The 12,079-nt window shown below is 38.8% G+C and overlaps 1 protein-coding gene across 2 annotated transcripts in view; it reads left to right on the top strand.

Moving 5' to 3' along the window:
• The window catches only part of furina (furin (paired basic amino acid cleaving enzyme) a), an 89,637-nt gene that overhangs the window by 2,958 nt on the left and 74,600 nt on the right, over nucleotides 1-12,079 (top strand). For both annotated transcript variants that reach the window (XM_057353615.1, XM_057353525.1), the window contains exon 2: nucleotides 1,440-1,763. In XM_057353615.1, the coding sequence (XP_057209598.1) occupies nucleotides 1,587-1,763 (177 nt within the window). In that variant the 5' untranslated portion in view covers nucleotides 1,440-1,586. The remainder of the gene's footprint in view (nucleotides 1-1,439; nucleotides 1,764-12,079) is intronic.

Raw genomic sequence — 12,079 nt, 5'->3', positions numbered from 1 at the left:
CACATTTCATGCAGTGTGTAATGTTGCTGTGCGTCAATATAAGCAGTCTGCCAAGTTGTGAAGCCTAAAGTGAACGAATAACAAAGTTATTGGCTTGGGAAAAAAGGAGTCGACTCTGAATCACGCGAACGAGTCATCTGTCGCTCTAATTTCAGTTCCAGGTCAGATTTGCGTCACTCCAGTCCTCGTAAATCCCACCTACATTACATTTGCGGCACTGCACTAGACATGTGCCCGGTTAACCGCAGCTACCACTAAATCCTGCTGAAACCGAGCTGGCTGCGATAATGCAAGGTATCGATTATTTTATTGATGCGTAGCTTGTCCGTGAAGCACGTCTCTGGGATCAGTAGGAAATGCTGCTCGATCTAAAAGCAGGGCGAGTTTGAGTCGCTTATAACGTGCATTTAAAAAAGCAACACCCGTCAAACATGATCATTCTAAATATACTGTATTATCATAAAAATACCTGAGCAGGCTTGAGGATCAGTGATAAAAAGATGTCCTTATGCATTTCCTAGAGCTACGTGTGTTATGGTCTTCTTCTGCAGTGCGTATTTGGAGTTTCTGCACGAGAGCGCCCTCTGGTTTTCGGATGCAGCAGCATTTTACCGTACTTCACTCACAAGTTGTGCATAAATCACGTGATATGTATTTTCGGTTAACCGGGCAGATGTCTACACTGCACGCGGTAGACCAATCACAGCAGACTAGACCATTTGACCAATCAGATCAGAGTAGGTTGACAGAGGAGGGGATTAGACGGATGAATCGCCGAACGAATCATTTGAGAGTCAGTCGAGAAGTAAGGTAATAATAACTGCCTATTGTTAGAAATGAAAGGGTTTTTACACCTTGTAGGTACGTAAACAACTTGTTGTTGGACACTCCATAAACCCAAGTATCACAAATTATTTACTCTAAGTGCATTTTACAGTCGATTCTGAACACTGAACGGTTTTGCAGTCTGGGATTAAATTAAATTGCCATAATTTGTGGCGATTATTTAATGAAGCTCACAAAAATCTATGACAATTTGTATGACAATTAATTGTGATCATTGTCAAAGCCCTAGAACAGACAATTTAATCTAATTTAATTTAATTAACTTCATAATCGTGACAGTTTCAATTGACGTGGTTACGTGTGAATTATTCAAACTAAGGATTGTTTAAATGGGTTATTACGGGTCCATGTAAACGCACCTATTATCATCTCATTAGGCCAAGTTAAATATGCCTTCTCTAACTTAAATCCTTGCACTAATTTTCATCCAATCCCTGCATTTAGCCACCACCAGCAGAACGAAACATCGCCTTGGGTGTGCAGCCCTTTGTTTTTTTACACGAGTTGGTCTGTGATTCATTTCCTCAATTACACTGTTAAACCGTTACCTCAAATGATTCACTCTGCAATCTTGCACCTCTTTCCCTACCCAGGTGATTCCTAAACCGTTCCGAATCCAGCTCTCATCCGGTGCTCTCTCCATACATGTGCCTTGAGCAGCGCAGGTATCGCAGTGGGTCGCTGTGCTGACGGACTTGGTGACATTAACAGCTCCTCCTTGGTTATTTCCATCATCTCTGATGGATCTCCGGCTCGCCTTATTGACGCTCGGCACACTACTGATTCTCGTGACCTCTGGGCCGCGACCATCCATTGGACAGAAGGTTTTCATCAACACGTGGGCCGTCCACATCGCAGGGGGAGAGCAGGAAGCTGACCGGATTGCCAAGACACATGGCTTTGTAAACCAGGGGAATGTGAGTACAGCGTTTAGTCATGTCATTTTTGTGTGTTAGGACGGATGGTTGGTGTTCAGGTTTACTTTTAACGGAAGGTGTATCGCTTCATTGCACAAAAATGATGAAGTGTCTTCTTTTTGACATGTCCCTAATTCCACCAAAGACGAATTCCTCTGTGAATGTCAGACCGTCCCGGTCGTATTTCATCCCAAAATCAAGAGAGCTTTTCCTATAACATAACTGTGAAATATTGTAAAGTATTTTTTAACTTTTGAATTAAAATGAGGCAATATTGTAAAGAAGCGTACAGTTGTACTTCACAATCAAACTTTATCCTGAAATAAAAAAAAAGATGTTCATGGATTTTGGAGAACATGTATTGAATTGTTCTTAAAACAAATTTATTTTATACACCACAGTAGAATTACATTTAGAATAAAAAAACATTTAATAGAACAGTTTGATTATTAAATATTTTAATGACTGTAAACATTACACGAGTATTACACAAGCAATACATTTACATTTACATTTATGCAGTTGACTTACATAGCATTATACTATACAATTGTTCCTGAGTATGTGCACCGAAATAAATGATTCATAATCTATGCAATATGTTAACTTACTTGTTCAAAATAATGTTATGATATACTCACACACTGTTTAAAAAAGTCTGCTGTAACGTAACTTAATTGAGCAGAGAAACAGTCTGAAACCACACCGCAACAAGCGCTTCCTTCAGCGCTCCCTGTTCTACGTGACATCTGCTGTAGTGATGCTCTAACCCGCAGCACTGCTCCTGCGAGCGGGCAGGCGTACATTGACAACTCCTTTGCAAACAGGTTGCTGAGACCTGTAGTCCAGTTTTATGAACTCTAATATATATATAAAATGAAACATTATTTACTTGTATTGTAAGTCTATTCAATGCTGGCTGCCACAATGTTTCACACTGTGCGTTTTAAATCATTCATCTGTTACTTGAAACATATTCCATAGATATTTTGTGCACAAACTATTCTGACACAAGATAATTTTACAAACATGTTGTAACATGTAATTTATGTAACACATTTTTTTCTCTGACTTGCCACAGAAATGGCTGTTAACCCGACGCGATGCACTTGACCGTTGGAATTCAAACAGGTTTTGTGCACGTCGACGAGATGAAACGCACGAGACAATCATAATATCATATCTATTAAGTTAATTACTTCTATGTCAAAAACGAAATCACGATTTTATAGTTTGTTATTGAAAAACATCTAAAATAAAACTTAAATATAAATGGCATTTTAAATACAAATGTCAGGCTGCTTATTGTGCAAACAAGGTCAAGTAATATATGAAGTATTACCCATATTATTACATTACGCCCTTATGTTTGTTACATGTTAAATAATAACAATAATAATAAAATCGTATAAAAATGATAATGCAGTGTACTGAATGCAAACATTATTTTTCAATCAAGCATAGCCTATTTAACAAAGCAGTGTAAAACCAACCAATGTAAAAGCCAATTACATTTATGGCAGAATACCTCAAATGCACGAAGCAAAGTTGAGCCCAAAGAACCATAGAACCCTTTTGAATACCATTGAACCTTTTTGGCATAAAAGGTTCTTTGAAACTGAGTAAAGAAACCCTATGGTTCTATATAGAACCCCAAAGAACGTTTTTTCTAAGAGTGTAAATAAATTCGATTTTTGAGTGAAATAAGACATGTCATTGACAGACTTTTTGAACTACCCCCTTTGAGTAACATTAGTCAGATCTGACCGACCCAGAACAGGTTTAACATTTTCAACAATGTTTATGCACCAATTCTATCCTAATGCATTCTAGGACTCCTTTGTTTCGTTCCCGTCTGTTCTTGTAGAATAATTCGAGAACAGCATGGTTGTGCATCTAATCGGAATGATAAAACTATCACACGGCAGTCTCTAAATGATTCCTCGTACCATGAGACTCTCATTAGTAAAGACACAGATTCATCCTGTTGTTCCTCTCGTCCTTTATTCAGAAGAAACTCATGAATTTCTGAAGATTTTCTGCACGTTGCGTTTTGAGTGCTCAGCTCTTTGATGGAATGCATAAAACATCTTCCTCTTTCTTTGGGTGTCATTTGACATTCTCTGCTTGTTTCCGTGTACTCGACCCTTCTCTTCAGGCATGTGTGGAATGAGCTTCTACATAACTTTCTGGCCGGTGTGTTTAATCATTGCTTATGTGGATTGTGTGTCATTTAACCTAACCTGGAGTTTATTTTCCGCTTCTTTGCAAAAACAACCCTCACTCACTTGTATGCCCTCGATGAGTACATTAATGATTGTGTGAGTTATTGATATCTAAATAACAAAACACTTTCCAGGGATAAAAAGTCAATTCATTAGCTGAGGTGATTCATTTAGATAAATATTGCAGCCCTTCCTCCCTGTAAAGGATTTGGTTCGCTTTCAAAGACTGGCGGGCCGGTGTCCAGATCGTGATGATGAATGGATCCCCGTGTACTTTGTAGAGAGCATAGAATATGCTGCGGTTAGTAATTGCTTGAAATTTGTGCACATGGTCTACTCTGGCATATAGGTGGGTTCTGTATATCTGGGGAGGGAAGCTAATAAAACTGCCATTTTTGGTGGTTGCCAGACTGCGTATTAGCTTTTCTATAGGAAACTACAGTGGTCAGGCTAGAAATTGAGGGCTTGTGTCACTGAACGATGTTATTCTAGTTCATTAAAAAACACCTTGTTTTATTATTGAGATAAAGTGGCAAAACCCACTAAGATTCACAAGTTATTCAGTTGAATTATTCAGAAGTGTTTGGCACTTAACCAGAACTCTTAACGGTAAAAAAACAAACGTGTCATTTCCTACCATCTGCAATTTCAATACAAGGAGTTTTCTTTGAAACTGTGTGGCTGCGACGCTTCGGTTTGAAGTTAATCTGCGGCTAGTGCCATTGAAGTTTACAATGAAACTTCCAAATAAACTTAAGTGTACGAGATGTTGCCGAGCTTGAAAATGAAATCGTTTTTGTTGGCCCAGCCAGCCGTCGTGGATCATCGTAAGTCATCTATTTGATCTCCGTAATAAGATTGCAGCATGGCTTTTCTCAGTGTGAAAGCGCGGCAGCTCAGCTGTACAGAAATCGCACCTGGCCGAGCCCCAGACCCACATTGTTCGATGAGACATGCTGACAGCACTGTTGGCCGAGTTTGAAAAGCATATCATTTTGTTGCGCCAGTGCCGGAGGCTTAATGCTTTTAACAGTTCTCATTTGTTTTCCAAGTGGGGGATTACTTTTCCAGACAGAGAGAAGCTTCTAATTCATCCACACAGCGCCTGCTCTTTTTCTTCAGCAGTTAAAGCGTAGTTTGCTCTCCTATTTTATTTTTTTAATAAGGTGATGTAATGAGAGTTATGAAGCAGTCATTGACTTTCTCTGGAGCACGGCAACATTTGCTTACAGATAAACTTATACGGCAAAGTTGAAAGGTAAAGATTTTCTGGTGAGGCAGTGAGAATGTCATTTAATAATGGAAGTGGTGTGGTTGTATTATTGAAGAGTGGCATTGTTAGATTTATGAGGGAAGGCTTAAGTACAGTAAAGTTCCCTTCTCCATTTTTTAAGAAGTAGGTTAGAGGTGGATGCTTGTGGAGTCCTGGAAACCGTCCAGATACCTCATCTCATTATTTTCCTGCTTGCTTGCTCAGGATTCAGTTTGTTACCTCCCCCTGGGGCTGGAGTTTAGGCAGCTGGTACAGCTTCATGGCTTTAGGACTGTATGAGGCCACTTAAGACTGTTCCATCCGTTCCATTGTAGTATCCTTAAGTTTATTTCCTTAAGATCAGAATTGGAATGCTCCAGGGCCAAGTTACGGTGGATTTTCTTTCTACGTTGTACTGTAGTTTACTGCAAAGAGCAACTTTATTATTAGGATCCCACCCAAAATCACCCCCTTGTTCCGTTTATTTGATTATTATGCTGATGGAGAAACAAGGGCTTGGATTCCCAGAAATGGATCTGTTTGAAAGATTTCACAGCTGCGAAACCAGACTGTTACTTGCAGGTGTTTGTGCTGAAGTTGAGAGAACGCAAGATCCCGTCTGCAGCTGACGTTTTATGGCACGTCATCGTGCCAGGAGTACAAAGCAGTATATTTGCTTCTGATGTTTAAAACTTTAGTCTCAAGATTTTTCCAGAGTATTTGCTACGTGAAGACATGCAGATTGTTAGGTTTAAAGGATGGTATGGGTTCAATACAACTTTGACATGCAGGTGGTCAAGAATTTCTGAGCGCGTTCCGACATTCGCGATCGTGTTCCGCCCATGCACGACCGCGTTTCTGGCCTGTCACAAATGCCTTTCCAGGGGGGAGGTCCCCCTTTGGTGGAAAGGGCACTTTGGGCATCAAAGTGCCCCCCTCCTCATGTGACTGGTGTTATAAAATGGCTCATTACACACATCTCTTGGATACTTGCTTCTGATTGGTCAATCACAGGTTTTTGTCTGGCAAATGTTTTTGTTAGGACTGTTAAACTGCGTAGTTGTTTTTGGCAACCGATATGTGGCTGTGCTAGTTTCATGTCTTATGTACCACTCCGTGTTCTCTTCCTTCGGCGTCGATCAACATTTTATAGCCATTTATTTATTTAACTTATTCAACTGAACCAGAAACATTCTTTTAAGACGATCCAATTAAAGATGCTGTCAGAAGCATGTGAATGCCAGACGCGAGGCAAGTTACCTTGTTTATAAGACTTATGACCTGTTATTTCAATGTACGTCTTGCAAATGTATGTTCTGAATTTGAATTCATACTCTATAATTTTGCAGGACCCTGATGACTTTGCTTTGACTCTTGTGCTTTTTTCATCATTAAGAGAACGTTCCTGTTACAGATGCCATGTTTATTTAATGAGTGTCATACGATTTCTAGAAGGGGGAGCTGATATCTATAATGTTTTATTCGGATTAGTGTGTTGAGCTTTTTCATTACCACTTGAATGTGGATTGTGTTGGATGTGTGCAATCTTCATATGTATGGTCTGGTTTAATTTGCGATGAGATGTGTTCTGCTGGAAAATTAATAACTGAGACATTACTAGTCGTATTTGGAGTAAGAATAGCCATACTTGGGAGATTGTTGGTTTTGCCTTTGGATTTTGCTTACAGCTTCATTTGTAACTGCTAGCATTTTGTGTATACTTCGGTGTATGACCCATACACCATAACTTAAGTCTGCTGTCATGCAAAGTGTTTTTGTTTTTACACGAGTGGACAAATTACTATGCGGAAAGCTTGTAGCGTTGCAAACGTTTTTTTTACTATTTCTGTCTCTGAGGCTTGATTACTTTTATGTAATGTTGGTTTTGTCAGTGTCAGCGATCAGCCTAGTAATATCTCTCTGCTTGCCTTAAACGTATTTCTGTACCTGAAATGCGCCAGATGCAGGTTATTTTTGTTCTGGATGCAAATGTTATTTCAACCCGTAACCTCGTTTGCCTTCCAAGATGCAATTTCTGCTTTATGAGGAGTGGATTGCGGAACATCAAGAGGAAGAAAAACAGTTCACCTTGATACAGTAATACAATTTTTCAAAAGAATGTTTACGCGCAAACTTTCCCGTAAAATGATTTATGGGTTTTGATGGCTTCCCATGCCTCTCTTTGAAACTGTGTGGATCGTGAGTAGGAAAACAGTGCTACATTCATGGGAACCACAAACATGTTTTAGGCTCGCCGGTTTTTCCCTGTAGCGGTGTGTATTCCTGTGGTTGATGTATCACATTTAACCTTTTTTAGCTCGCTCAAATTCCTTAAAAATATTGCATTGAAAGATGATATGAAACTCAGGCACCCAAGGGCCACAAATGACCCAGAAGGGGAGAGAAAAAATTTCCGAGGATGTAATTGGCCCCTGGAGAGCTTAAGCTATTGCGATGAAGATGGTTGAAAGAAAATGGCACTTTGCAGGCCTGACCGTAATAGTTCAAGTCTGAACTGCTGGTATTTATGGGCCTGTACGGGTCTCGCCTTTCTCTCAGCATTTCTCTAGTCGAACGTATTCTGCATGGGAACTTTCTATTTTCTCAGAAACACCCATTATTTGAATCATACTGCTTCATAGAAACAAGGTGATGTTCTTACAAGATAAATATTGCATCAGAGTTTGCTGTGTTTTGTAACTCGGCATGTTTGTGCAGGCGTGTTGTTGATCAGTTTGACGGTTGACTTCTCCAAGTAAAGCATTAAAGAATAAACTCTTATCGTTGAATTAGGCCTGTCGCGATAGTCAATTTATCGACTTATCGTGCGATATATAAACTTGATGTCGGTAGTTTTTGGTGATTCAATATATCGCCATTGAGTTTATATATGCGTTTGTTTACATAAAAATGAATGACGTTAACATTTTATCCGATGTTTCCCACTCGGTCCGTTTGCGATTTTGTTCCGAAGGTTTCAACAGGAGATGGGTGTGAAAATTGGGAAAATCTTGGCCAAAACGGGTGTTGACGGGTATTATTATAATTGGTGTTGCTTTTCCACGCTGGGAGCAACTACGGGAGTCAAGGGTTTCAAAAATGATGCCATGGTAACTTCTGCACAGGTACATACTATGATTCAATTTTGATGGGTTTTGATTATGTTGCTTATGTAGTTTTTGGACCTTTATGTATTACCCAGCGTCTAATGGGAACTATGCTGGATCTAATCCCGTTTTAAAGCTGTTTTTTACGTTAGCGGTTTTCGCTATTGTAGTAACGTTATTTACTTTGTACTGTAACATCATGTTCTCACTGGTGTATGAGACATGATTTAATTGGAATTGATCCAAGAGCTTCTAGTTTGTGCGCGTTCACGTGTTTTGGAGGAGGCGTGGCTTTGGACGGCGATTTGTATGGAGGGTGGGATCATGATTAAAGACTTAAGTTAGCATCTTACCAAATCATCTATCCGCCTTTAAACATGACATGTCACATGTATGAATACACCTTAGCGTTTTTGTTCCTTTGCAGGGCACTTCACGAATGGAACACCACTCAAAAGTCGTTCCAGATAAAGAGACATTGTTTTTCCAACGGCCACATTATGACATACAATCCTGCTGCCCTCTCCAGAGTTCACATATCAAGGGCTCTGCTTGCCCTGAACTTCATCATAATGGCTTTTAATGTAAATCAACCAATCATAATTAAGGACCGTAAGTGTCTGTTTTATTTATTTAAAATATTTACACTCCAGTTATTGGTTACATTCCAATTTCAATGTCCAAATATTCTATTAAATGGCTTTTGTTCTTTAAAAAGATGTTGCGTTATTATGTTATCATTAATCAGTGGCATAAAATATTTATAAAATGACAATAATAGCGACTATCGCAATTATTTCTGATGCAATTTATTGCCAAACAAAAAGTTGTTATCGCAACAGGCCTACCTTGAATTATTCCTATGTAGTCTTGCACATGATTTTAAAGCACTTTTCAGCAATGTTCGGCATGTTTACCAGTAGTGAAATGTATTCTACCACTCAGCTCTCATTGTCTTCGTTCTCACACCATGACTCTCCTCTACTGCTCTCTATAGACACATCACAGTGTAGTTGAATATTCCTAGTGAGAGCTAATGAGGTATGAACATTGATTCGTCTTCTGTGGTACAGAGAGAACGAGAATAGAGGGATCCATGGATTGTACTTTCCTACAGAACTGCAAGCATCGGTCTTGCTCGGTGGAAGTCCTAAACTCAGTCGATAGATATTGACATATAGATCCACATGCTTGTGACTATTTGTTATTTTGCTTGTAGAAAACAAGTTAACATTGAACCACGAATGCTGCTGATTGAGCCCGAATTTTAAAGGAATGCTACCTGTGCCGTTTAGCCAAAACGCTCTTTGTAATAAAGATCCCACCTCAGGAGTTTGAAAGCCGGTTTCGCTTTTAGAGTGTTGAATAAGCCAGCTTGTTTCATAATATATTGACATTCTCCAGAAAGTCATTTGATTCATGTTGTTGAGCAGTCTCGCAGGATTTATTTGTGTTTGGAAGGTGTTTTTACATCTGTTGACGTGTTTAACAGATAAAAGCCCAAGTGCCCTTCCAAGCTGTTAAAGATCCCAAACAAGTCATCTGCCACGTGTCACCGCTGCAGTTATTAATACAAGCTAGCAAGATTAACTAGAGGCTATTTTGTTCTGGTTCATTAAAGAGAAATTTGGGTCACACTTTATTTTAAGGTCCAATTCCCGTTATTAGTAAACCATTAACTACGACTTAGTAAACTCCTAATTTGTTGCTTATTAATAGTTAGTAAGGTAGTTGTTAGGTTTAGGTATTGGGTAGGATTACAGAAGTAGAATATGGTCATGCAGAATATGTGCTTTATAAGTACTAATAAACAGCCAATATGCTAATAATATGCATACAATAAGCAACTAGTTCATGATCTCTGTGAAGCTTCATAAAATGGGACACAGCCATGCCTGAAGGAACCACAGTCACATGTACAGTATTTAAAAGCTGCAGGTCATGACTAAACAAAAGTTTTGGATTATAGCTCCCGTTACATGTTTAATATATAGTATTTTAACAATATGATGTATTTCACTAATCTATATTACACGTTAATTCCCCCTAAAACGAGCGCTGGTAAAGCACATTTGCTATGGGTGAATACCACCCGGAAGCTTTTCCGCCCCCTGAGATTTTACTGGAAATACGTAGGCAGCACTCCGTGCATCCAGCCTATTGCTATTTTTTTCTTTTAATTTGGAATTTAAATTGTAATGCGTCATTTTTCGTAAACGTAGGTCATTCTAAGATTTTTCCAAACAGTTAGGCGTGACCTTTAATACGTTAAACATTTGCAGTTTGTGTGTTATCGAGTAGAGACATGATGAGAGCAACTTTCCTGTCCTGGATTTTTCTAAAGGATTTCATGATTAAACAACTTAAAATAACACTGTGTTACTGTTTGTGTTTGCTTAAGAGATTGAAAGCCATCATTGCTATATAAGGTAATGTATAAGACATTAAGCCTTCACACCAATTATTATTTATGCAGAATAAATGTGATTTGTTAAATTTGTATTTTGCGGAAAATCAGTAACATGTTACATTTAATGTTTTTCATACCACTCTGTAATTCCAAACACTTTTTTCATAGATTTTTGCGATGGTTTACTCAATGTGTGTAATATTCTTCGGCGTGACTCAGTTAGGAATCACTGGAAACGTTTTAATGTTTTTGACTTGAATACCGTTGATTTTTTGCAGTTTCTGTACATAATGGATGGTTTGACTTAAACGTTTAAACACGTTATATTGACGCTGTTAACCTTTTAAACACAGCAACGTTTCTGATGTCTCCTGCAGTTATTTGCAGTTGTTGCCCAAGATAAAGTAAAAAGTGTGATAAACTCAAACTGTTTCTGTAAGACCCTCCTACGAGAAACTATGCAGCCGTTTACTGTATACAGCCCAGCTCATTTGCTAACCTTGCATTCATGCATGGGTAACATTTAGTGTTGTGAGTGATGTTAAATGGTGCTATTACTCTCAAAGTAATTTTCAGTTTGACATTTGGATGCTGTAGAAGAAATTCTAACCCCAAGTATTAAACTTCAGTGTGAAACGTGTCCTGCACGGTTGTGCTATAGACATGAATGATTCCTGAGAAATATTGCTTGGTGAGGTGATGTGGGCTATTATTTCTCTTAGTAATCACACTTGAGATAATAAAACGGGTTGAAAAACTGACTTGCATTGACGGATGGTTACGACCTATATCTGAGGACAAGCCTCTTGAAATTTGCGCCAGCCCAGTGGCTTATTAAATACTACAGCAACCTCTTATATATGGTATCATATTCTAGAATAAATAAATGCACTTTCATTTAATGGTAAACCAAAGACAGTCAATTCATTTACCATGTTCTTCAGAGGAAACACAAGATGTGATTTTGAAATGTCATGTATACAGTTGTTCTCACCCGGTAGAAAACCACAAAACAAAGGATTAGATTGAAAGGATAATAAGTGTTATGTTCAGATTCATCCAGTATGTCAATACAGAACAGTGATATCCCTGAGAATCTTGGACACGCCTCAAACTTGCAAAACAAGCTTTAACTTGAGCTTTCAGATATTAGCAGGGTAATGATGCAGCTGTCTGGGGTTTGGTCTGGGCTTTAACCGCACCTCCACACAAACCATCTCCTACAGTTTCAAAGAAATAACACCCCTCTTATAACACAATTATTGCAAATCTGCATCTGGAGCAAAGGCACCGTAACTGCTTTGAAAAGATGCTCGCAGAAT

This window comes from Triplophysa rosa, linkage group LG1 (assembly GCF_024868665.1).
Source record: "Triplophysa rosa linkage group LG1, Trosa_1v2, whole genome shotgun sequence".
NCBI lineage: Eukaryota > Metazoa > Chordata > Actinopteri > Cypriniformes > Nemacheilidae > Triplophysa > Triplophysa rosa.
This window is presented reverse-complemented; position numbering and strand designations above follow the sequence as displayed.